General features: G+C 47.2%; 1 protein-coding gene across 9 annotated transcripts in view; it reads right to left on the bottom strand.

The window, feature by feature from the left end:
- Positions 1-26,451, bottom strand: part of TNIK (TRAF2 and NCK interacting kinase) — a 153,637-nt gene that overhangs the window by 7,693 nt on the left and 119,493 nt on the right. For 2 of the 9 annotated variants that reach the window (XM_027685581.1, XM_027685586.1), the window contains 13 exons: positions 22,898-23,062; positions 20,893-21,132; positions 18,514-18,620; positions 16,049-16,212; positions 14,828-14,925; positions 14,084-14,107; positions 11,278-11,286; positions 10,023-10,207; positions 7,214-7,340; positions 4,918-5,082; positions 1,933-2,047; positions 1,399-1,569; positions 986-1,129 (listed from right to left, as the gene is read on the bottom strand). In XM_027685581.1, coding sequence (XP_027541382.1) covers positions 986-1,129; positions 1,399-1,569; positions 1,933-2,047; positions 4,918-5,082; positions 7,214-7,340; positions 10,023-10,207; positions 11,278-11,286; positions 14,084-14,107; positions 14,828-14,925; positions 16,049-16,212; positions 18,514-18,620; positions 20,893-21,132; positions 22,898-23,062 — 1,714 coding nt within the window. Of the gene's footprint in view, positions 1-985; positions 1,130-1,398; positions 1,570-1,932; positions 2,048-4,917; positions 5,083-7,213; positions 7,341-10,022; positions 10,208-11,277; positions 11,287-13,112; positions 13,116-14,083; positions 14,108-14,827; positions 14,926-16,048; positions 16,213-18,513; positions 18,621-20,892; positions 21,133-22,897; positions 23,063-26,451 lie in introns of all 9 variants that reach the window. The other 7 variants (XM_027685583.1, XM_027685587.1, XM_027685585.1 and 4 more) reach the window with 5 other exon arrangements.

Genomic DNA, 26,451 nt, shown 5'->3' with positions numbered 1-26,451 from the left:
CTGGGCTCTGCAGTGCTGAGGGGCTGCCAAATTTCTGCATGTCTGCCTGCTCTTGGATGGCTGTGATCCGGCTGCAGACCTCCCTGTGGCTGCAGAGCCCCTGCTACAGGGACAGGACACAGCTCACACCGAGCCCGGTGGGACAGAACCCAAACCATAAACCAAGGGCTCTGTCTGCTCAGGGGTTTCCACAAGTCCCCAGGACTCATTCTCAGCATCATCTTGGGGTTTGGTCCTCCTCCCATTCATCTTCCAGCTGTACTAAACCCCTTATTCCTACAGTTGCATCCCCAAAACCACAGGGGAGCTGCAGACCAAGGTAAATGACAGAGCAGCAGGTCTGGAGTTCTGTCTGAATGGAGGGAGCAGGAATTTGCAGGTGAATGCAGAGTGAGCCTAGGGGGTGTTAACAATGTGAAAGTAAACAGAAGGATGATATCAAGCAATTTTCCTAACGAACATTTATCTTGCTGCCCTCTGTGAGCTTCGTGGGACAGGTATCAGCAGGAGAAGGCTCTGCCACCCACGTGCTCCAATGGGGCTGCTCTGCAGGAAGGATGCTGGGTGCTCTCCTGGGAGACTGGACTACAGAATTTTTGCTTTTTTTGTCAGAAATCACCCCATGAGCCTGACATGAGCACTCTATAGCTCTTGGCTGAACACAGGGACAGTGACAAGCCCATGGCCCTCATGACGTTTGGGGCCAAACAAACTAAAAGCAGAGCTCTCTGCCCTCTCAAGCTGTACCCTGTACCTCCCCTTCCCTGCTGAAGGAGGATGGAGCGCTGCAGATAAAGTGGAGCCAGCAGGTGAAGGGAGCAAACTACTCTTGGAGGCAATTCTTCCAGATTTAACTCATTTGATTCTGGAATAAACCACCTCCAGCTGCCCTGGGAGCTTCCGTCAGACACTGGTGGGCAGGTTTTGTCTGAGCTGGGACCGCTCAGGGCTCAGGGCTGAGCAGGGGAGAGCACAAGAGGAGCACCTGATATTGTCACGAGGACGTTGAGGCCCTCAAGCACATCCATCTGCTGGAATCGCCGTCTGTTGATGAGGTTGTAGACCTTCCCTTGCCCACTTCGGTCCAGCAGCATCAGGCCATTTTCCGTGCCCACCAGCAGATTCACACCTGAGGAGGAGAGGGCAGGCAATGGGCACCAGGAGCTACAGCTGCTCCCAAGGACGGCACCCTCAGCTCGTCTCTGCTGCCCCACGAGTGTGACTGACCCAGCCAAGGTTAGGTTTTCCCAAGGACAGGAAAGGGTCACAACACAGGGACTCAGGAACATGAGCCTTGCCCGGGACCGAGAAGGGCCAACCAGAGGCAGGGGCTCAGCTCTGGGATGGCACATTCCCATCTCCCCACCAGCCACAGGCTCCGGGGAGCTCAGAGCTTACCCCACAAAGCAGCACAGAGTATCTCCGAGTTGAAGCGCTTCTTGTACTTCCGGATCTCCGGGGTGTCGCTGTGGGGACGGATGTTGGTGGGGTTGACGTTCACCACCGAGATCTTACGGGCTTCGTTCAGCTTGGCCTGCTCCTGCCTGAGCAGCTCGCTGGTGAACAGGGCTTGCAAGGAAACACAAGAGGACAGGGGGATGTGACGGGTTAACTGTTCTGCCAGCTCTTTTTTTGGGATAGAAAGACAATATGGGTTTTATTTCCTGATGGGGGAGTCATCACTGTGTTACAAGATGTTAGTTTGCCCAGGCAGATGGGAGTGGGGACTTCTGCTGCTTCCTGTTTTCTCTGAGACCTTTCTGGTGGCATTTAACTGGTGGGGGAGAAGTTGGATGGAAACTGGAGAAGGCAAGGATGCAATGTTTGGACAAGACTGAGTGAAATGTGAAACAGGTTCAGTGGGGTTATTCGGGCTCCCGACCTGGTTCCCACAAGACCCTCCTCTCTCAAACTGGCCTCATTGCCTCCTACCAGTAGCAGATGACTCCTCATCCTCATCTTCATCTTCATCAGTAGGTGAGGTCTGATACACTCTGGTGTCCACAAACGGGGTGAAAGAGGCTTTGGTGCTACTTCCCATACCGTACTGGAAAATAAACATCAAAGAGAGAGCTCAGAGCACAGAAATAACAGTAATTTTGTGTGTGAGTGTACATGTAAGACTTTCTAATTAGCAAACACAGTGTCTGCCCCTAAGGTGCCCTTTTTGAGCCCTCTATAAACATCTTCTCCTCCTCCCCATCTAACTAATCAGAGAAAACATTAAATCGGATTTCTGAGTGTCTGTGAGCAACAGGAAATGAGAGGAGCAGGGCCTGGCTCTGCTCTCTCCTCGCAGGCAGAAGCACAGCCATGACACTGGTTAGGGAGAAGCTGCAGGGCCAGAGGCAAAAGCCACCACAGGCAAAAACTAACCAAGAATCACAGAATTGTTTAGGTTGGAACAGACCTTTAAGATCATCAAGTCCAGCTGATAACTTGCCTGCATCAACACACCTGCCTTAAAACCCGCTCTGAGATGTCAGGCAGGTGAGTGTTTGCTTTTCCCACCGTGCAGCCAAGGGTGGTGGGACCCTGGGAAACCTTGGCACAGGGCAGCTGACATGGTTTTAAACTGCCCAGCATTTCAGGTGGGACTGCAGAAAGAGCCATTTCTAAGCTAACAAATCTCAACCTGAAGGTATTGCAGGGAATGTCAGAGCCAATACTTTGCTGAGGGAATTTGGGGATGAACAAACTGCAACATCACGTTGCTTTCTTTTTAAAACCATTGCTTTGTTAAGTCAGAAAACGAGGCTAAGACCTTCTTCCTAGCAAAAGGAAATCCTTGCCTTGGGAGTCGAAATGACGTGATTTCCCCCCTCTGTTGAGCAGCTTATCCTTCCTACTCCATTATTTACCAAGGACATGCTTTATGGATGAGCTCCATTTAGAGCTTTAACAGCAGCAAACCCCAAGTCACTCTGCAGCAGCACTACTGCTCACGTTTTTCTTCCCTGGGACATTGCCCCTTCATGAAATAAATCTCCCTCAGCTTTCATTTCACCCAGTTACCGAGCACAGGCTGATGTGCCATGGGAACACCACTGCCTTGGCACATCCCTTCCCCAGCTGGACTACGCCTGTGCCTGTCCTCCAGTGGGCCACAAAAAGATTTAGGGGCAAAACCCTATCAGGTGTAGGAGCACCCTCATGGCTTGTGGCTTTCCTGAGCATTCTGGGGCTGGCATCCACACCAAAACCACGCTGCGCATCCTGCTTCCCTCCCAACTCTACTCCCCTGACAGTCTGGCTGTTTCCATAGGAACAGGATGGATTTCCAAACAGTACACGGTAATCAAGACCCACGGAAGGAGTCGGCAGCCTGCGGCAGGGAAGGCTGCGGGCATGGATACCACATTTACATACACAGTTCATCCACATTTGTCTGCACATGTAGGACAGACTTGAGCTACTTCGTGCTTCTCTCAAATCCAAGACATACACAATTCTTTTCCCTGTGCTGGATGTCTTTTCCAAAACCACTAACAATTCAAGGAGGAGAAAAATTCAGTATTTACAGGGATGCTTTCCAGCTGAGAGCCAAGTGCTTTCCGGCAAATGAATTATGAAGAAACCCCTCATCTCAATGCATTTTTCCTTGCTCAGATTCAGTCATTCTCCACAGAAGCTGACATTTTAATAACTTACAAGTCCGCTATTTAAATATTAAGACTTCATCTTACTCCAGGTCCCATTCCACTGCCTATAAACCTCCGTGGTGGCTTACAAAGAGCAGCAAAGCTGCACACTGAGGTTGTGCTCGCTCCCTTCTTTTTGCTCACAGCACCATGAGTCACCTGGAAGCCCGCGAACTAAATCCCCAAGTTTCCACTCACACCCACTCCCACCTCAGTCAACCCTAAAAATGCAGTTTTAGAAATGGAAAAGATCTTTTTGGTCGCTACTTTATAAATGAACAAATTTAAACCCAATCCCAGCCTGCATTTCAGCAGTCCCAGGATGACTGTGGAAGGTGTTACTTTCAGGATCGACTCTCTCATTGCTGCTTTTAATACCAACGAGGAAACAGAAAAAAATTCGAGGTCAAGTCAGGCACCATCTGTTCTTACGTTTCACCAATGCCCAATTCCAAGCAATTTTTATTTTTATACTGCTAGTAAAAGTACACCATGAGCACATAATTTCTATGAAAGAACATAGTATGGCAGAACTTTTGATGTGTAACCCACAAAACGAAATGAAAACATTACACACAATAGCTTTTTTAGCACCAAATGAGTTGATTTCTCATGGGAAAAGAGAACTGTGCCTCATTCCCACAGCTGGGGACAGTAAGCAGGGAACAACAATTCCCTTGGTTCATTGTCACATCTTGTACTTTTTAAGACTTTTTACACCTTATACAACATTAATGTTCAATCATGTCCCTGTACAACACCTACCAGGGAAAAATACTTTGCCATGACACGAAACACATGATTTTAAAGTTGTGTAGATTTTTTTCTAGTTTGAAGAACTATCCAGAATTTTGTTGGCTTTGGTTTTTGCTGATCTTTTGAGTCATGTTAATTATCAGGGATTGCAGAGGAGGAAGCTGGGCCCAGTTGACATTAATGGCATCTCATAATTTCCTTTTATATCCAAGAGTAAAAACAAAAAATAAATGGGGCTTTTGCATCAGTTGGCAGCACTTAAACCGTGACCACCAAAATTCCAGCAGGTGGGCTTGAGAGACCTACTGTACATTTCTACCATCAGCCACAGACCCAGACAGCAACAACCCATCCGATTCCCTCGCGTTTCCACTACACTCACCCACGTGGACCAGAAACGGAGAGAGAGAAGAGCCAAGAAAGCCAGGGAGGAAAGCAGGAAAGCCCCTTCGTGGGGCAGAGAGGTTAATACTTGTTTAATGGCGATGCAAAGGAGAAAGAGGAGCCCCCCACCACCTACTTCAGGCACCGAGTCCATGTCCTGCGCATGCGTGGAGACTCGCCCCAGGGCCTCGGTCGGCGTGCCCGCCGGCGAGTGGCTTTGCTGCACCAGGTCAGGGAGATTGATGTGACCTGCAAAGCCATTGCTGGCTGCGTGGCTAGAACGCTTTTTTTCACCAGAGGTCTGCAGAGACACAAGCATGAGGAAGAAAGAGAAGGGAAGGGGGGGGGGGGAGGGAAGAGAAAAAGAAGAGAAAAAAAAAACCAAACAAAACTAAGTCGTTGGCTGTCCCCAAGTTCCCAGAGCAAGCGCAGGAGAAGGACCCTCTCTGTTCCATCCCCATGCAGTCTGGCAAGCAGCAAATCAACCCCCCGCTCCAGGAGAAATAAAGACAGGATTAATCACAAAGTCAATACAGAGTAATTAGCCACGTTACAGCAAGAGAAGCTTGATCACTGTCATCTGGAGACAAGGAACATAGGGCAGATTCTGCGCTTGCCACCATGGGCAGAAACCCCATGGCCAGCTCTCCTCCCCACATGGCCACTGGCCATCAGTGACAGCAGAATCTGAGCCCTTGATCAGCACAGCTATAGCAGCAAGTAGCCTGACTGCAAATGCCAACACAGCCCCGTCCATGTTTCTGTAACCCAAACCAGCAGTGAACTGAGGCAGCAGTGGTGGAAGAGTGACAGAACTGGCAGCTCGCTCTGCACACAAGGTTCCTTGGGTTTTCCTGAGGTTCCTCTTCTGCTCCATCCCCTCCCTGTGCAAGGCAGGTGCTGGGAATTTTCTGCCTTCCTTACTTATTTTGCCATTTTGATGAATCTCACCTACCCGGAGCACACCAATGAGATCGGTACAGGGATTTGCCCATTTGCTGGGATTGGCTCACCAAGCTTCTGGCCAGTCCTAACAACATTATCTTTTGATTGATCATTACCAGCACCTTCAATCACACCTTGCAATCACAACAAGGAGTGAAAAGCCCTTTGCCCAAAGCCCACTGACCTCAGGGAGTCCATCCTCTGATGGCTTTGGTGGGGAGAAAACAGTGAACACCCAGCATATGCTCTCTCCTCAGAAAGGGGTTTTCCATCTGCTTGTCTTGCCCATGGCTTTTAAACCCTTCTGCATCCCCGGTTTTCTAATACAGCCTTGCTGGCACAGCACGTGTTTTACTGCTGTGATGCTGAACACAAGCTCATTTCAGAAATGGCTCCCTGTTAGAGGGATTTGTTCTCCCACTCAGCCACATCACCCTCCCTGACACAAGGATGTGCAGGGCCACAGGGATCCCTGCTCTGAACAGCTCCTCCCCAGCGAAGGATGAGGTGGGCTGTGCATTGCTGCTCACCTCCAAAACTGATGGAGAAAGGCAGCAAACATGTTGTGATTTCTTTGGTTAAATCCTTCCTTTTTCCAAAGTTGCATTCACCTTTTTCCTTCCTATGTGAATATTTTATACAAATGGACCTAAGAATTAAAATGCTCCTCAAGTCTAGTTTGCATTTGATCTCAACATCCCTCCTTCACAATTGCTGACTCCAAATTCTGCTCCCTCCTTCTCCTCTCCCATCCACCTCCTTTACATGCCAGTAAGAGTGACTCCCCTGTTCACTAACCCCCCGAGCCTCCTGCCCTCTCACCAGGAGATCTGCTACCCATCTGTGTTTCCAGCAGCATCACCAGAACATTCCAGGAACTGGGAAACTGAGGAACACTGAGGGAGATCTTCCCCACCCAACAAAGATGCCTCCTCTGCCTCATTCCTGCAGTACCATCCATCAGGATTGATCCCACCACAGCTTCACCTCCACAATGCTGGCGCTGAGGATGAGGTCTTGCATCCCTGTGGGATGCCCAGTGTCCCCATAGCCAGCTCTGAGCAGGACCAGCCCCTGCAAGAAGCCTCCAAATGCTCTACAAACACTGCAGGGCTTTAACAGTCACATGGTGGCAAAGGCTGGGAAGAAGAGGGGAAACTCTGGGCCAGTTCCAAGTGTGTAACTAAATGCTGTAAATGGAAGGCAACTTTTGTTGCCAGGAACAATTGTGGGGTTACAGCAGAGCCGTTTGCAGGAGCCTCCTCCCCGCCGTGCCCTGGCACTGCTATTCACTGCTGTTTGTAGTTCTGAGAAACATCTGCACTTGTCACATTTGCTCTGAGAGTAAACTGCATTAACGAGAGCGCTAACGAGCACATTTGACTCCATCGTTTTGTGTTCCGGACACACAGCACTGTTAGTTGTTGTGCTTACATGGGCAAAACCTCCTGAAGATGCTCCATGGAAATACTTGTTTTACAACTTACCTCCCTCACCATTAAAGTCCCTTCCCTTGAAATATTGCTAAACGTATCTGCGTGGGAAGTCTCTAGCCCGTGGGTTGTCACCATTCCCAGGTTGTACGGCTCGTTGCTTCCAGGAATTCCTGTTGGTCTGAGGACAGAATGGAAAAGCATTAATGATAAATATTTCCTTTGTTAAAGTAAATGAAAAACCCTCTAATACAGAATTATTTCAGTAAGGGTAAGGCTCTGTATCTGTCAGGAAGAAAAATTAGAAAATGTATCCACTTAAATCTACAGGGAAATGATTGATGTTGTCTGAAATACAGGACCAGGGGCAGGTTGATAAACTAGAGATACAGCACAGAGACCAAAGAGAAAGACCTTTTTCCTCCCAAGGTGTCCCAAGAGGGGCAATGATGAACAGGTAACAAGGAGTGGCAGTCCTGCTCTACCTTACACCATTTTTTCTACTTAAGAAAGTTTAAGAAAGTATAATTCACTCCCTTTATTCCCCAATTTAACCACTGAAAAGGGAACAGTGCTTCACAACACCTGATGGCAAAAGACAGCAGGGGAGAGGATGGGGTTTGGAGAGGGTGTGGGCAGAAGGACAAGTTGTGACTTGTAGCTCTCTGCAGTTTTCCAGGTGAAAATGTAGCCCTAACCCATGGTTTCACGTTGAGCTTATTTCCATGCTCCTATCTCAAGAGAGAGGCTGGAATCTATTCTCACACACTACCATTAGCTTTTCACCACTGCCAAAGGATGAGAAAAAGTACAGTTATTCCAGTTATAAAATAAGAAAGCAGAGACAGAGGAGGTTATGTTAATTTTGAGACTGTAAGTGCATGGCTGTGGTAGCCCCAAGGTCTCAGATTTCATCAGCTTTCACGTCATCCTGAGAGAAATCTCTGGACATGGGCAAGAGCTGGCTTGCACAGCTCAGAGAAGAGGAAGTTGAAGGGAGTCATCAGAGTCTTCAGATGCAGAAATGATATCTGCAGAGGTGGATGGAGTAAACAGTCCCTCCTATCCACTGGGACACAAAGCGATGGATGGAATTATCCTACAGCAGGAGAGACCTGGATAGAGCTGGAATGAAGAGCAGCTAAGTGCTCAGGGAGGAAGCCCAGGGAAGTTTAAAAATGGGTTATACAAAGATCACTTGGAAAGTGCAGGAGAACGTGAGATGATCTCTCTCAGCCCCAGTTTCTAATGACAAACACTGAACACAGAAAAATAAAGCTTTGATAGAAAAATACCCAACTACATCGAGTCTCAACTTAAGGTCCCTTCTGTAAAATAAGGCTGTAACTCAGAGCATTTGCTTTCTTCCCCAGACATAGAACAGTGCAGCCCTGCCTGCAGATATCCCTACATCTCAGATATTCCTGCATCTCCACCTTCCCATCTCTGGGGCACGCACGTTCATCAACAGGACATTTTGGGACAAGTGGTGTTTGGCTGGCAGCAGGCTGGGAACATCCATCTCACTGCTGTGCCTGTCATCCCACACATCTGGCTGCAAGGCATTCAATGAGACATTTTATCCACTGAAAAGTGCTGTGTCAAACCCAAGGTGTTTGGAGAAGGATGTCAGCATGGATTAACCACTCCTGATTAAACTCCTCATCTGAAAGCAGCTTGGGGCTCCTTCTCGCACGCATGACTGACCATCCGACTGCTTCAGATTCAGAGCCATCCCTTCATCTCCTGACTTGCTCCAACAAATTCCAAGAGCTCTGATTTTAATTCTTCTGGTGGAAGGAAGCTCCAACCCAGGAGCTTGGCACTCTGAAAAACAAGGACCCCAAGGAGACATCGTCTCCTTGCCACCTGGAGGGCTTCTGTGCCGCTCCACTATGAATCAGAGAATCAAAGAATTGCTAGGTTGGAAAAGATCTCTAAATTCATCAAGTCCAACATTATCCCAGCACCATCATGTCACTGCTAACCACGTCCCTAAAGCCAGGTATGCCTATATCGACTAAGAATTCATTTATCAGGACAAATGGAAATGAACTGATTAAAATGCAATTAATCCCCCGAAGATTCCCACTGCTCCTCTGCAAATTCAAGGGGCAGGAGTCAGATCCTGCTGCCAGGCAGAGACCTCCAGAAACACTGCTGCAAAGCACCAGGAAGGAAGCCCAAGCATGATGACAGCTCACTGTGCATGTCAAAGCTGTGCTGCCCTCCTCCCTCCCCTAGAGAGACTCAAAAGCACAAGTGGGACACAACAATAAAGTCAGCTGACCTTTTCACTTCAATGTTTTAGTCCACTGTGTTTTGCTGCCAGCACAGTGACTGAGCCAAGGACAGAAATCAAAGACAAAGGTTCAGGATTATTATAATCCTGGCGCTACCAGTTGGCACTGGGCAGGCCACCAAGTACTGCACTTCAGCATAGCTTGATTTGGGGCAAGACCAAGAGCAGGCAGAGCTTGAACAAGCCTGTGCCATGGGCAGGACCCATGGCATGGATGAGGTCAGCTGCAACCACTCTGCCCAAAAACCTGCCTGGCTCATCAAAAGGAATAGGTCCATCAGCTTTGAGCCAACGTTTACTGAATGTGCAGTGGAAATAGTTCTTTTTTTTGTTACTTTTCCATTAAGTATCTCTAGTTTGGACCAGGAGAAAGACTCATCTGAATACATTATCCCTCGCAACATTGTTCCCAGTGCCAGCCACCAAACATGGACGTGCTTTGGACATGTCCTATACCACAGCTACTGCTCCTCCAGGCCAAGACACACCACAGTTTCACCTCCGGACCAAGACACACCACAGTTTCACGGTTTGCCCCCCTCAAAAGAAAGCCCTTCTCACATAAGCCGTGGGATGTCACTGACAGGCACCGTCCCATCATGTGTCTCGTTCTCCCCGTCCTCCTCCTCCTCCTCGCTGCTCTCGGACTCCTCGCTGGAGGAGGAATAGTCTGTCACCTTCTTCAGGGGGCGATTGGTTTCCTCGATGCGCAGCTCCCTCAACTCTTTGGCTAAGGCCGTCAGATCCTAGAGGGGATGGGGGCAAGGAAACAAGAAAGCAATGGCTGTTATACTCAGAGCGAGGAGAACGTCACATACATCTCTCCAAAAGCCAATGCTAACAGCACGAGCAACAAGAAATAGCTTTACAGAGTCGTTACAAACATGAGACAAACGTAAGACAATGTTTGTAGCATGTAGCATTTATTAAACAAAACAAAACTGATTTACGCTCACTGAAAAATCAATAGCCAACCTCTTCTTTTTCTCTTTGGAACGTGTATGTGCATATATATACACACACTCATATGTATATACACGACAAAATTATATTTGTTGGAAAAGGTGAAGTTCAGTCACCATCATAGTAAACTGGAAAACAACGTCACTTCAAAGATTGGCTCGGAGAATTTCTCCAGCAGGGTTTTCTCTTCTTTCAAACTTCTCAGAGAGACCCCGTAATGGTATTTATTCTGTAATAAATGCATTTGGGAAGGAAGCAATGACAGCATCTCCCATGGAGTGGTGCAATCCCCACGTCAAGAGCTGCTTCCATGGTGAGTCTCCGCTGTCGGGCGGCTGCCGAGAGGCGGTGAGGAGCACGAGGAGAAGCGCCCAGCTCAGCCAGACTTTGGAGTCACAGCTCTGAGTCAGCCACACGATCAAAAAATAATAATAATAATAATAATAATAATAATAATAAAAAAATAAATCCCTCAGCGGGACCCATTAAGCACTTTAATGTGAAATGTGGCAGCCTACAAGCTAAGGGGAAAAGAAAATAAAAAAGAAAGCCTTGAAACGAGAAAAAAGATAGGAGCAGTCCCAAAGCCTAGTCATAATTTTTCAGTTTACCATGACTTTGATGAGGTCTCAGACCCGACAGTCATATAAAATAGACACCGCTATTTCAAAACAAGGAACATGGCAGGCACCGTGTAGAAAAGAGACTTTTTGTTATCTTACATGCTTTTATAGCAATGCAGGGGGAAGCAGTAGGGCAGAAAAGCATGAGAGCTCGAATTAGAATGGGTTAGAGAACTCTGTTGCACAAGACATGCACATGACGAACAAAGCATTGCAATTGTCAGTCTTACCATTTCTCCCTATATTAGTGACCGAGGTAGGCATCAGTGCATTCGGTCAGAGATAAAGGATCAGGGAGAAAGAAACTCATTGAAAAAGACTAAATTCCACAATAGTCTTACGGCCATACTCTCATTTACTGCATTTCCAGTTTACCGTTCCAGCAGGGCGACTACAGGAATATTAATTACGGTTGCAAAGAGAGCTCTTAAAATCTATCCTGTCGACACGTGAAGAAAACGATGGAAAACCTCTATGGCTGAGATGCAAACCCAGTTTGGTTTTTAATTGTGAAGCAGGAATGCTTTGCAAGCAATCTGTACTTTGGTTCCTGATGACCCACACCTCCCGGCGGGCTCCCACCGGTGACAGCCACACATTCTGCTCCCAGGTCTGCCCTGCCTGGCCTCTGATGTAGAGGATGGACTCCCATTGATATTGGAGAGCTTTGCACCAGACTAATAAGTACTACTATACCAAAAAAAGCCTAGCTTTTTTTTTTTTTAAATCGTTAATTCCTGTTTCACAGTAGGTATGTGTGATGGGTTTTGTATGGGTTGTTCAACAAGGAGACAAAAAGGCTCTGGAGAGACCTTAGAGCATCTTCCAGTACCTAAAGGGGCTCTCAGAGATTTGGAGAGGGACTTTTGACAAGGGCCTGGAGTAACAGAACAAGGGGGAACGGCTTCAAACTGCCAGAGAGTAGGTTTATACTAGATATTAGGAAGAAATTCTTCCCTGTGAGGGTGGTGAGGCCCTGGCACAGGGTGCCCAGAGAAGCTGTGGCTGCTCCATCTCTGGAAGTGTTCAAGGCCAGGTTGGACAGGGCTTGGAGCAACCTGGTCTACTGGAAGGTGTCCCTGCCCATGGCAGGGGGGTTGGAATGAAATGAGCTTTAAGGTCCCTTCCAACTCGAACTATTCTGTGATTCTATATCCCTCTCCAAATGCTCTCTGTACCTTTAAAGAAGGCTCTTTGTTGAGATTAAAGAGAGAATGTGGTATTTCAAGAGTTTATTTTCAATGCCAACATGCTTGGGATTGAAATACAGTCAAAGCTGCAGTCACGACAACTAATTATTTTAATTAGAGCTGTAGCAGCTTCTATGGTGTGATTGTTTCTTTTCCTAAATAAGAATCAGTGACAACTTCAGCAGCTTAACAATGCTTTCCATTTAAAGTATCAAACATGCTCTTTAGTGAGCACTTGCCTTTGAATTAAATTAGAGCCTCTCACTTTAAAAAGGACTTTAGGGCTGTGTAAGAGCATCTCAAAATTACAGCTGGACTTCTGTAGTGCAGGACTAGGACTGAACTCTTCCCTATCAAAGCGATGGACTGTGAAAATTACCTCTTTTTTGCACCTTCCATTTCTAACGTGCCTCAGGGCACCCTATCAGCCTTCTTTGGTCATCGCTGGAAGATAGTCAAATGTTTTTAAAATCAGCTTAATTAGTTTTAATAACTAATTTGGAAGTTATAACAGCAATAATACTCCCAGACAATATAATCAGATAACTCTTATTTCCTAGTTAAAGCTTTGCCTCGGGATGGTTAATCCTTTGATGATATCGTTTTCTGCAAGTAATGAGCACTTTGTAGGATTAAACAGCTTCACCAAGTTGCTCTTGGACCAAAAACAATCTGACAACTAGAAAGAAAGTGCTCTGTAGTTCCATATGTGTTCCAAGTGTTATTACTGAGGGTGACATAATACATAAGTTAGTAGAGTCAGTGCTCTTTAATTACTTTTAATTACAAAGCCTTCTTTAGATTTAATATTTGCTGGAATCAAGTCAACTTGGTTTCCGAAATCACATCGCTCATTGAACTTGAATTTAGCACACATGCTGCCTCTATTTAGACACTTATTTATGTGCTTTTTTCTTAACAAAGCACCTCATTAAACAAAATGTATTGCTCATATTATATCCAAGGGAACAAGTTAACTAACCAGCACATCTTCCTGCTTTCATATCTTCTATTTTTAGAGGAAAGAGGCTGCAGGAGAGGCTGCTGATACTGGTGCTTTCCATTAGAGCTCTGCAGTTACCAGTATCAGTATCAGCAGTGTGTGCACAGTGATGCATGTGTGAGGCAAGTTAAATCAGGAATGCTGGATCTTTTCCCATGACTATTTAAACATTCACCATCGCCAGATAGAGATTCACTTAAAATACTGTCATATGTGAAAAAGGTAATTCAGGACTTTCATTTTTTTGAGAGGATGGATGAGGACAAGCATTGCCCATCAACATCCAAGATGGCTCTGCTGACTCTGGCTTTGCAGCTGATGCTGGTCCATGAAAATGAATTATTCCACTGCTCTGTTTTCCTTTATTTTCCAAGTGCCTTCATTCGAATTAGGCTTAAAACACATTTCAAATAGCACTTGGTGGCCCCACTGAAATCAGTGGGTGGCTGGGGGCTGTGGCTGAGAGCAGAATGTGGTGAGGGGTGCCCGGACCATCTCCATGTGCACAGGAAACCTCCGCTCTCACTCCTTCTCTTTCCAACACGCCAAACAACAGCAGCACCACACGTGGACCTTGAGGTGTCTCTGCCGTGGCCTCCATGCAAGTGGTGTGGCCAGCAGATTCTGGGCAGCCCATGGCTGAGCAGAGCACACCAGCAGTGCCACTCCCCTCCCCACAGGCAGGCTCCCAACACAAGAATGCGACCTGTTCGCTCTCCCGTCTGACCCAAGATTGCATCACCATCTTTACCAACATCAGCACCAAGAAAACCCGGCTCGGTATTAAGCACTAACTAGTCAACCTTACATAGGCATGACCCACTGAGAAAAGATATCACTAACCTCATCTATAGCTTTCTTATAGCTCTGTGGGTAAAGGAAGAATAATCAGCATCAGAGGAAACAGATCGGGACAGGAAAAAGCCAGAGGAAGGGCAAGCAGGTTAGAAATAAAATTAGAATTGTTAGCTCAACGCTGTGGAGTGTAGAGAAAAAAAACATCATCAACAAAACATTAATACACATTAAAATAGAGAAGCAGTGGAAATTCATTTCATTATTAGGCCGACTCTGCAGTTTTAAGATACAAATGTCAAGAGCATTAAACCAGGAGGAAACACTTCGGATGAGATTTTGCTCAGAGTAATACAAAGGGAGTGTATGGAGACCACTACCAGGTTGGGTTTTAAGCTGTGAAGGCTGTCGGGGGGGCTGGTGGCCCAGCCTTCCCGAGCAGAGCATCCCTCCGCCGGGCTGCTGCGGGGGACATGCAGCACGGAACACAACAATGTGCCATCGGCAACCGCCGCGCCCAAGCTAGCGAAGCCCTTAAGCATCTGCTTCGCCTGAAAACACAGGCTTAAGTGCTTTCCCCTAGACTTGGGCTCCTGGTAAAAACTCATGCACTCTCTTAAGCATTCAGATCTCCCAGGGGCTCTCGCCGTACTGCTGCTTTCCAGTCTGTCTGCTGGAGAAGCACCAGTACCAGCCTCGTTTTTGGGGTCCCCGCGGTTATGCTACCGCACCGAAGGGAAACGTGGCCAAGCCGGCTGGCAGCATTCCCACGGGAAATAATTCGAGACTCACAGCGGGTCGGCTCGGTCGTGTCACGTCCCTGTTGTCTTCCTGCTTGACCTTGGGAGGCTCATGGGAGAGCACAGGGGACCCTTCAGGCTTGGCATTCCCTGGGTGAAAGGCAAGTGGAGAGAGCGGGAATTAAAATGCTGCCAAAACCATCTCTGCATCCTGTCACCTGGGACAGGCGGGTGCAGGGGCTTCATCATCATTTTGCTCCTGCTGCCTTGTAAAACCCTCCTGCTCCTTTCTGCTCGACTGTCACTGCAATTGTCCATCAATAGAGCAAGAGAAGCCATAATCCAGCCCAGCCTCCACAGACAGCCCCCTTGCAGAATCACTTTTGTATTAAAGAAATGAATTTACTTTGCAGAAGAACAGGGTATGTGATAAATTAAAAGCTCTGAAGCATCTGACATTGCTAGGACATTATTTGTCACAAGATTCCTCATTAGTAAAAACAAAACCAAACCCAAAATGACAATTGGTGACAAACTCCTTTAATTGACTACCTAGAGGAGTGATGGTTTCAACAACAGATATGTCATCTTATGGCCAAGTCATAAAAAATTCAAAGCATGGAGGCAGCATTTGTTTTAATGCTCTTCAGCTCTGGGGACTGGAACCACGGGGCTGTGCCAGAATGCAGATGTATGGGGTGTATGTGCTTTGGCAACTCCACTGTGATTAAACAGGGGAATGGCGTATCTTCAAGAGGGGCTCTAAGGATGAGAGGAAACAATTTGGCTAGGAATATAAATCCCGTGTCAGCATGGCTGCCTGGCAAGACCACTGGAGAGAAAGCTTCTTCCAGGCTAAGTCACTCCTCTGCTCCAATCTCAGGCTTTGCACAAAGATGAAGCTCCGAAGAAATTATTATATACCATGTCAGAAGAAGTGAGCTTGGGTTGATGGAGCTAGGAAGCACACTGGTATTTTTTTCTGTTTACTCCAAAGCATAACCCCCATCTCCTTTTGTACAAGTTACTCGGCACTGCGATGCCAAGCCCAGGAGCAGCACACTCTGCCGTGAGCATCCCACATCAGCCTCCAGGCCAAAGGGAGCGTCGGCATCTCCATTTGCAAGGAGGCAGCAGCTTACAGAAACGATGGATCCTTTGATTTTTTAAATTTTTTAAAAAACAAACATGAGGTCACAGACCTCTTGCCCTTCCAGCGTATCAGGAAGCCGCAGGGAGCGCGCCCGGTGCTAAGGGATGTTTCCAAGCTCACCTCTGACTCTGTTGCGCTCGCTGGAGCCAGCCTGGGAGCCGGGCTGGGATCCACCCTGGGAGCTGGGCTGGGAGCTGGGAGTGCTGGAACTGGAGGAGCTGCCACTGCTGGTCCTCTGCAGGGGGCTCTCCACGATGGTCTCTGTCCTCCTCAGGTCCGGGTTGCTGCAGGAGGACAAAACAGCAGGGCACCATCAGCTGGTGTCACACACAGCCCCCAGGGCTCCAGACCCTTCCCACACTGACATGGACAGCTGCAAAGGTGAGGAGATACCTCCTCAGCTGGAGAAGACAGGGATGAGGCTCACCAATTTTGGGTGCACTACAGCCACGACAAAAAAAATTGCCCAGAGAAGCCTTCTACTCTTATTTCGTCAAATTTGGCAACAATTAAAAGATTCTTTACTCAGAACTCCCTCTTGCTCTGTGGATTTGCAATGCTAGAGTTACCCAATGAACCATTAATATTCATCATAAAAGCAGGAATTTGTAAAGTGCTGTTAGACAGAGAAAGATTTCAGTGAACAAGGATCTCCAGTTTGCAACAAGGATGAAGATAATTTGTACCACTTATTCACACTCCCCAATTTTCATGGCTTCGCTTCAAACTTACATCAGATACCCACTTTTCTTCCTTGATTTCTCTCACCCTTGTGAACATACATAAATCTAGAATAAAAAAGTGCCCTTGATACACAAAGAGTGACTAATATCTCTCTGGGTATCGGATGCCTTTAGGAAATTAATTCTTACTTGGCATTGAAACGACATCAGAAGAGATGTTCACGCAGAGTTATGCAATTTGGTTTTATACAATGTTTCTGTAAGTGATCTTATTTAAATTCTGATTAAAAATGTACAGTAAATATCCCCTCATTTTTTACAACAGGGTGACAAATAAAAGAAAGAATATTTTTGTAATATTTATATTTATGCATGGGCAGAATCGGGAACCAATATCAGAGGTGGTTAAAAAGGAAAACTGGAGAAATGTTACATTACTCTGAGAGAAATGAAGTATGAAATAATTCCAATACTTAAGTTCAATGGACATAGTAGCAACCTAGTAATTTCCAGTTTTCATCAAACTGAAGGCCTCCAGCTCATCCTGTATGGCTGATGTGTCCTTAGCTAAATTAACTCATGAAATGTATTTGAAAACTTTGGCAACCAGTGTCTTTCCCTGAACTGACCAGGACTGGGATCATGAGGCTGCATGAAACACTGGGCAACCTTGAACTCGAATCCCAGACTCCCATTATCATTTTACTTCCAATACCATCACTTACAAGGACTACACAGTCCAATATCCCTCTGCGTTTTAAACTGTCCTTCAAGCAACAGCTAATTAAAAGAACTACGTTTTCAAGAATTCAAAATGTTTCAGCCTTCAAGCAAAGAAGAGCAACAAACCATGATATATTTTTTTCTCTAATTAAAAAAAAAAAAAAAAAAAAGAACAACAAAAAATACTCTTCCTCCTACTGCTGGCCCTGCCAGCGACTCGAGGCTGCTGCCTGTGAGTTTGCTGATGCAGGGACGGGGCACTGAGCTGGAAAGGAAGGCGTATGCTCAAACTAGTGACAGCACACGCTATGAACATCCCAGCGTTCACTTTTTGACCTCACCCTGAGAGGACACGGCAGGAAGAAGCAGCCAAGGAGCTCCATCATGCAAAACTAATTGGAACTCCTATTTCCCCCGAGATCTGCCCGTCTGAGGCCTCGCTCTGCAAAGCAGAGACAAGCTCTCGCATGACTAAGCCGTGTTTTTGCCGTCCGGCTCTGAGCAGAGCCTGTCAGCTCCCCTGCTCGTTTCAAACATGCCCAGGGATAGCTGTGACATGGCAGAGATCAGACTGCAGCAGTGGTGCAGCTCCTTCCTTGGGTGCTCTGAGTGCAGTACCACAGTACCAGAGAGCTGGATCTGGTCAAGCTAAAGGCCCTAGTCCTAGGAAGCCAAAAGGAATTTAATCCTTGATCTACATCTAAAGAATATCTCAGCAAGCTGTGTGAGTGTCCTCAAGCACATTCCTCAGTCATTATCTGTGAAAAGCTGCTCTGATGCATAGGAAATGTATGGAATGTACCTCTGAGACCTCCCCACCGGCTTATATGGACCCCTTATGTGCAAGAGGTTACACTGGGAGAACCAGAATCTAATTCCACTAAAGGGAGTGTCCAAATTCCCACTTGACCCCACAGCAGCAAGTGCAGCATCCACCTCCAAACCCTGATGTGCAGGAATTTATCAGCCCAGGGAACAAAACCTCCAGGGATCCCAGTGCTCACAGTGTTTGGTGTCGGTACAAAACCCTAACGGATGCAAAAATTCATCCCAGAGACGAGCAGCCCTGCAAATGTCGTGATGTTCCAGCCAGCAAAAGCAGGGCTGCTGGGCAAGACCAGGAGCAGAGTGGCAGTAGCACACTGGGATCACTCCTGTCTGTCCCCTCCATGTCCATACCTTGCCCGAATGGGCTGGGAGCCCAGCCGGGGTCCCAGGGCGCTGCCATTGCCCGGGGAGTTCTTCCTTGCCAGAGCAGGGGATATGGAAGTGGTTCGTTGAGGCACCTGGAACAGAACAGAGACATCTGCCTTTCAGGGTCTGGCCCACCACCTGAGAGATCACGAGATCACCTTCCAGCACTGCCTTAAGGCTGATTTACAACTGATTGCCCACTGAGAGAAAGGCAATATTTAGGGCAATTATAAAACACAAAGCTCCTGGCTTTTAGAAGGAATCGATGGAGTGTGAGACAGCAAGGAGCTGCAAAGGTGCTGTCAGGAATGCTCCTGGCACAGGAGTCCCCAGCAGCACACAGAGCAGCCCAGCTACCCCCAAATGGGGCACTTCTTCAAAAAGGAATGTATGCACACACACACACACACACACACACACACACACACAGATTTATAAAATGTAAATCTAACAAAACTCCGAAAACTAATTTTTAAGGTAAAATTCACCCTCAAGTGCATTTCAGAAGCCACACCAGATTTTTTAGAACCTCTAGTTCAGACGTGACACAAGCCAGCAGACAGAAGATGTTGACCAGTAGACAAACAAGAGGGTTGACAGTGGGAAGATCCAGACTGACCCACCTAATACTTGGATTAAACACTATGTCCTTTGTTGAGCTTCAGATGCCGCTGCCAAACCCTCGCTGTTGGCAGCATGGCTCACCACCAACACCCAAAGCCAACTGCAGCCTACAGATGCTATGACAGGTAACCCCGGAGCCCTGCCCCATCCCGTGGGAGCGCAGGCACCTCTACATGGCCACAGGCATGGTGGTCTCATTCCCCAGCAGTGTCTGTGTGGAGAGGCACAATACTCACCATGCAATACCTTGCACCAGGTAAGAGAGGCCAAGGGCTCGGTGGGATTAGCAAAAAAAGGATTAGACTTTTTTTTTTTGAAATAAACACACAGTTGTAATCAGGTAAGATAAAAAGATTTAGCGAGTGAGCACACTTTATGCTCTGCAGCATAGCCAGCTGCAGCTTGTCTCATTACAAAGCAGTCTCCCCTCTGGGTAGGGTACTCTGCAGTCAGGACGTGGGGAGGTTTTCACCTTCCTCTGAAGCATCCAGCCATAAGCACTGGCAGAAACAAGACCCTGGACCAGAGAGACAGCCTCACGGGGCAGTCCTTTTGTTGCTTGCAAACACAGCAAACCCACTTTGGGCAGTTAAATGTGAAGTCAGACTCCTCACGGGTATCACTAACGGCCCTAAATGTGATCTGGTGGGGACCCCTTCCAGAGCTCATGTTCCCTCAGCCCAGGGGGAAATACTCCATAGTGCTGGAGAACAGCTTTTTTCCCAGCAGCAGGTGCCAAGGTCTCACCGTGTAGGGCATCACAGCAGCTGAGGTGTCCTTCCCAAAGAACTCATGGCGAAAGCCAACATCAAATTGGAAGGGTTTTTTCTTAATTAGGTTAAAAGCAGGCAGCAGCCCTCCTGCACTCCAGAGGAGCCAAGCACACAAATAGCTCCAGGAGCTGTTGGCTTGCTGTTCCCCTCAGCTGAGCACTGCCATCTCCTCTCACTTAGTGAGAGCAAAACCAGGAACATTATTAACACCCATGACACCACCACAGATCCCTTGCACAGGGAGGCTTACCTGATAACTGGGATTTTGCTCTTAAAAAAGTAAGTCACTTACTTTGTTAATACGCAGAAAAATTGCCTCTCAATCAGGGACAAATACTGCCTCACTGTCACTAATCAATTTATAATCATTTCTTCTCTGTAAAAATCCTCCCAGGCTGAGCACTGATTCACTGTAAGGTGAACTTTAATAGCCAAGCTATAATTCTTCCAAAACGAAGGTGTATAAACAACACGATCGAAATACTGGTCCAGAAGAATCCTAATTAAAGAGGTACTGCCAGACACTGCCAAAATGTCAATGAATGTATAAAGCTGCTGGAGCCCTTACAAGTCTTCCATCAAATATTGATTGCAACTGGAGGCACAGTACTGGACTAAAAAGGACCCGTCTTATTGAGTATGACAAATTTTATGTTCCTATAATTCTATTTCAACAGAAGGTTGTTTTTCATCTGAGGGAAAGGGGAAATTAATTTGTTTTGGCCACTGTCCGGGCTCGAGAACTTTCTCTGCTGGAGGGCAGCGCTATTTTGCAGCGCTGTGTGTGCACCCAAGAGCAGCTCCCAGTAACCTGAGCAAAATCTGCCTCAGGAAACGCAGCCCCCGGGCAGGTCAGTACGGGAGAGCCACAGGGATGGGCTCAGTCCTGGCCACTCTGCTTTGCTGGAGGGACTCAGCTCTGGGATTGCCTCTTTGATGTGCTGAAAGTGAGGAGCGACAGTGTTACCTTTGGTGGAATGTCTTCCTCCTGCCGTAACCAAGAACTTCGGTCAAACTTTTCAATGCGAGGGGGCAGAGGAGGGTTTTCAGAGGTGGGGTCCGAGTTCTGCCTTGGCATCTCAGTGCGGTGAGAGGTCACCGTCAGAGCCTCCTGAAACCCAGCCAGTCCCTTTGCAGGCTGTTCATGCAGTGACTGAGACCCAGACAAGGAGCTTCCTTGGGATTTCACAGTGACCAGATGTGGAATCTAAGCACCAAGTCAAAACAGAACTATCAGTCAAAATAGGAAAACCAAAATCAAAAAAAGAAAGGAATCAAAAAAAAAATTTAAAAATTTGATTTAAAAAAAGATAATTTTGATTAGCACTTTGGATGCACTGAAAAGCCCCCTCGGTCTGAGATCAGCACTGCCTTGGTTTCAGGAACTTCTGACTTTAATTGCATCAGCGCAAGATCTGTTAAAAATTACACTTGCACAGCTCAGCCTGTGTGTGCAGGGACACGGCTGGCACCGATAGCCCCCCTGCCATTCCGTGGGTGCCACCCTGGCACAGGGACACACTGCTCCCTCCTGCCAGCTCCCGCACACACCGTGCCCACCCCAGGCTCTGCCTGCTACTGGCAGAAATTCCAGTTCCTACGCCTGCACCTCTACAGTTGTGCTAATGAGGTTTGTCATGGATTTTCCATGTTAAAAATGAAAAAAAAAAAGAAGGAAACGATAGTAAATAATAATTGATTAAAAAAAAATCATCAGGAATTCTCAGGCATAGATGGCTTAAAAAAATATCTTGAGGCATGAGTTTCTAGAGGTCCCCTATCCCATGGATCAGCCCTATAGGATACGAGTGAAAGGAATACTGGTATCAGTTGTGGGAAACCTGAGAAAATCACAAATTTACAGTTTGTGAAATCAGAGCTTCTTCCCAGCTCCCTGTGAAGCTGCACTTCTTTGATACAGCGGGGTTGTAGCTTTTATTTGACATTTCTACATACATGTCTCTGTCCGTGTCTCACAGGTACGTGTGTATGCACACACACAAGGGGCTCTGGGCTTCAAGCAACATTGTCATTGTTATTTTACTGCCAAACAAAAGTTTTTGTAGCTGTTGATGATAAGGGTTGCTAAAAAAGTCACTGAAAAATAAGTGGTGAAATCAGAGAGATGACAGTGACGTGGGGTTTTGCCCACTTCCCAAGGCATACAGACCGCGTATGTTGGGCAAAAGAGTTGTATGTTTAAGGGCTTTCCTGCATGTTTTTGTTTAAAGCTGGCATGGTACTGGAGGTGCACATAGCACACGTGGATGGCACTAAGTTGGCACGTTTTCCCATAAAAAGCCCAGCTGGATTTGGAGCAAAGGCTTTGTACTTCCCTCTGAAATCCCTGCTGGAGTCTGTGGGAGGCATTCCAGGGGCTGGACCAAAACCAGCACCAACACTCCTACAGCTTTTGGTGGCAGAGTACTTGCAGACCTCATGGCTGGGGGAAACCTTTAAAATAACGATGCCCCTCCTCCGTGACAGTCATGGTGATCTATGCCCTCTGCAGATGTGTTTGTGACTGATGTCAGCTCAATGGAAAACCAAAACAAAACCTTGAATCAAAGCGGCAAACAAAGCAAAACCTCTTTCTGATGATCCTCAGCATCAAATCGTCCTGGGTCATTTGTACCAGGTGCTGTGGTTTTTAGTCCTTTACACAAACCAGACCCAAAGAGGATCAGAGCAACTGCTGCACTGGACCAGAGCAGCAGTTCCTCTTGATCTTCCTGCTTGTTTCTAGCAGTAACCAGTCCGTGATGCTTCAAAGGAAGGTATAAACCAGTGTGATGCTGCTAACACATGGAGGTGACAGGAGGAATATTCATGGATGTAGATGCTGCTCTTACTCATGAATATGCTTAAGGCTGAGGAACCAGGGAGCGAGACACTATTTCCCTTTAATCCGCTCTTTTTCTCGTTACCTTACCAGCACCCCCAGCATCCTGGCTCCGGGGAAGCACCGTTACCTGCGGGTCCACGGGTCGGAGCAGGGGTGGGGTCCGGGCTGGCTGCACACCACTGATGCTGAAGGACTCTGACCGAGGAGGCAGGTTGGGGTCAGAAATCCTGTTGGCCACCTTATGGGGCATGGCCGGCGAGCTCTGGCGATTGAGCCGGGAGCGCTCCTCCACCTGCAGGGGGATGGGGAGAGCAGGTCAACACCCCACAAAAGGCCATTTCCAATGGAAAATCAAGGCATCCATAAACACATACAGGAAGTTCTTCTCCCTTTAGGTGTATCACAACTAATGTTTGACCAACCTAGTGATCGGTCAAAGGTTGGACTCGATGGTCTTGGAAGTCTTTTCCAACCTAAACGATTCTGTGATCATGGAACCCAAGTTACCCTGCAGACCGTGCACTAAATGCATTTAGAGGCACCAGAAACACTATTTGTATTGATGCACTTAATTAATTTCTGAACATGAAGTGGAAAAATAAAGAAGGTAAAAAGAAAAAATGAAGAAAAGGCAACATGCCTCGGAAAGGCGCCTCTAGAAGATGACTCCTGAGAAACTCTTGCTTCTTCTCAAATGCGTCTTTAAGCAAGGAGACCCTTTTCCTTCATTATTATAAACACCATGATGAGTGGTTTTCTTTGATCTGAATAAAACAATAAACATGGCAGCCAGAAGACGGCTGGTTTTGATCTGGATTTAGTGAGTCTGGCACCTTGTCATGTATGGGAGGGGAAAAACCTCTATTACTGAGAGAAAATTCAACCCAAAGCCCACTGCTTTCAGCTACCCTTGATGGGAACATGGTGATTCCAGCTAACCCAGCCTTATGTGCCATCCTGCAGTTAGACTGTGCATTGACATTCAGGCAGCATATGCTATGCAGAATTTTTGATACCTCAAGATCTGCTGAATATTTTCATTTACGTATCATTAACGTGTTAAATACCCTTAGCATGTCTTGATTCCACCATGGACGATGCCACGCTAAAAGGCAATCTTTAAAACACGTTTGCTTGGAAGCCACCACAGCTCTTCTTTAAGTAAATAAACACTCATCAAACAAAAGAGCCACTATATGAATAAAAATGAATCTTTTTCAGAGACTGAGCAGGAGATAGAGTAAAACAGGTAAGAAATTTGCACTATGGACTTTTTCAGTTCATGACGGACCACCTGGGCTTCTGCTGAGTCCTAAGAGGTCACCACAACTTCCCCAGGCACTGCCCACCGACCAGCAGAGGCAGAGCTCGGGTCAGCACTGCCCATGGAAGTGGACACAAGGATGGGAAGGAGAACTCCCTCTGAACAAGGGAACAGAAGCAAGTGCTGGGTCACAGCACATCTCCTTATCAGCCAGGCATTGGCACCAACAACGACAGGCAGAGACGGTGCCGCCGCGTCCTCTGGCTGTTTGCAGGCGCTCTCCGGCACGCTGCCAACCCATAATGTGCAGCTAATTATGGAGGATGTTAAGGCTTGTGTGGAGGAGAAGGCAGGAGAGTGATGAAATAGGGAAGTCTGGGTACTGGGAAGGAGAAAGGTGCTTGGTTTCCCACTGCTGGCATCTCCTTGCTTGCACCTGGTGGCACCAGCACTGCAGAGGATGGTCTTGGGACTCTCCAGCTGTACTTTGTGAGGCCCTACTGATTCCACCATTAGACAGAGAAGGGGAAAAAGCAGCAAAACTCTTCAGGAATTCATCATTGCTCCAGTTCAGGCCATTTCTGATTGAACTCAAGACTGCCCTCAAACAGGAAACATCCTCAGCAGCGTCTGTGCAGTCCCAGGGGAAGGCTGCTAATGTTTTAATACATCACTTCAAAGTGAGAGGAGGATAAAAGCCACGGGGACCGAAGGAGGAGCTGACGTGGGCGTTGGCTGCTGCAGAGAACAGAACAGCTCATGACACACAGCCGAGCCCCGAGTTCCTGGGGAGCTCCGAGGTGCGGGAAAGCACTGCAGGGGCCACCCACCGTGTGGGAAATGCCTGGTTAAACCTGCCCCCTCCTTTCTGCACGGTTATGTATCACATATACCTGCCCAAACCAATCCTTCAGCTGACCAAGTTGCACCTGGCTACCTGCAACACCTTGCTTGGCAAATACTGGTCCATAACAGAAGAGTCAGTAACAAAGGGAGCTGGTAATTTCAGGACTACTGCTCAGAGTGCTAATGTCACATCCCTGGCTGGATCACCGGAGAGTCCCAACATGCTCTCCAAAAAGGCCCAGCTAGTCCTTGATTAGAAGAAGAGATGTGCCTTGGCAAACAGGGCAGGTCTGGGACAGCACCCAAGCTACAGCCCAAGTTAACTTCCAGTGGACAACCCTCCACTCACTAGAAGATGAGTAGAAGGGGCAGCAGATGGGAATGTGCATCCATGCGTGTTGGCAGGACTATCTGATCAGAGTGTTTTGTTCAGAATAAAGAGAAATTCTTGACTGTGCTTGGGGAAGCTCTGAGAGATGCAGCACAGCCTGGTTCCTCACCCAGAGCTCTGCTGTCACCAATGGGCCAGTCCCCAACAAGGCAATGCAGGGGCACAACCACAAGGTGGGTGGCCACAACTTCACCTTTATGCTTTACCATTTATCTGCAGGGTCTTGTAGTCACGATGTGAAGAGAATTGAGGTGGGAAAATCTGTGCACAAAGGAGAAGTGTGAAAAGCAAAGAGGGGCACAGCATGAAGAGAGCTCAGCTGTGGTGATCATGCTCCTGAGAGAGAAGACTTCAGACCAGAAAGCATAAAAACAAGGACAGTACAGGATATAATGCAAAATCCTCAGGAAATATCCAAATAAGCTTTGCAGAGCCTCCAGAAATTGTAGGCTGAGCACCAGACTTGTCTTTTCATTGTTCCCAAAGGAAAACAAAGTCTCAATATTTCTGTTAAATTAGCATGCATGGGTTAGATATGGAAATTGCAAAACTATAGCAAGAACCACTAAGTACCAGCACAAGTGCATCTGTACAGCCAGAAAGGGTGGGCATTCACTATGTGCAGCAAGGTACCTAAATTGCTAAAAGTGGAACTATGTAGTAGATAAAACAAGGGATGGAGGTGAGAGGAGTTGTTCCAGGAAGTTGCCAAGGGTGCTGTGCCCAGACAGTACATCAAACCACTCCCAAGAGCAGAAAGATGCCTCAACTGCCTCTTTGAGCATTGAATTAGAAACTGGATAGAGTGGCACAGGTGAGGAACAACTGGCTTGGACAGCTAAATGGTAGAAGCTGAAGATGTTCCCCAACAACAGGAAACCTTAAATTTCCTATGATTTCAGCGAAGGGTAAGAGGCCATGTTCTGCTACTCTCAATCACACTGTGCAGTTCCCAAGGTCCTGCTTCCACTGATGGCAACAAAAAGACGCCTCCTCCGTGGAACAGAAGAAATGGGCCTTTGTGTCCAAAAGGGAGCTAAATCCAGCACTTTTCTCCTTCATCCCAGATAAAGAATAACATTCCTTTTTATATATCTTTGCTAAAGTTTTGAAGACAGTGCCAGAGGTACTTTAGCAACATTCTAGAGGATTTACTCAAAACCAGAAAATGAAAGAATTT

The sequence above is a fragment of the Neopelma chrysocephalum genome, unplaced genomic scaffold, assembly GCF_003984885.1.
Source record: "Neopelma chrysocephalum unplaced genomic scaffold, ASM398488v2 Primary Assembly neopelma1_69, whole genome shotgun sequence".
NCBI lineage: Eukaryota > Metazoa > Chordata > Aves > Passeriformes > Pipridae > Neopelma > Neopelma chrysocephalum.
Note: the sequence above shows the minus strand (reverse complement) of the source record. Positions and strands in the feature narration are given on the sequence as shown.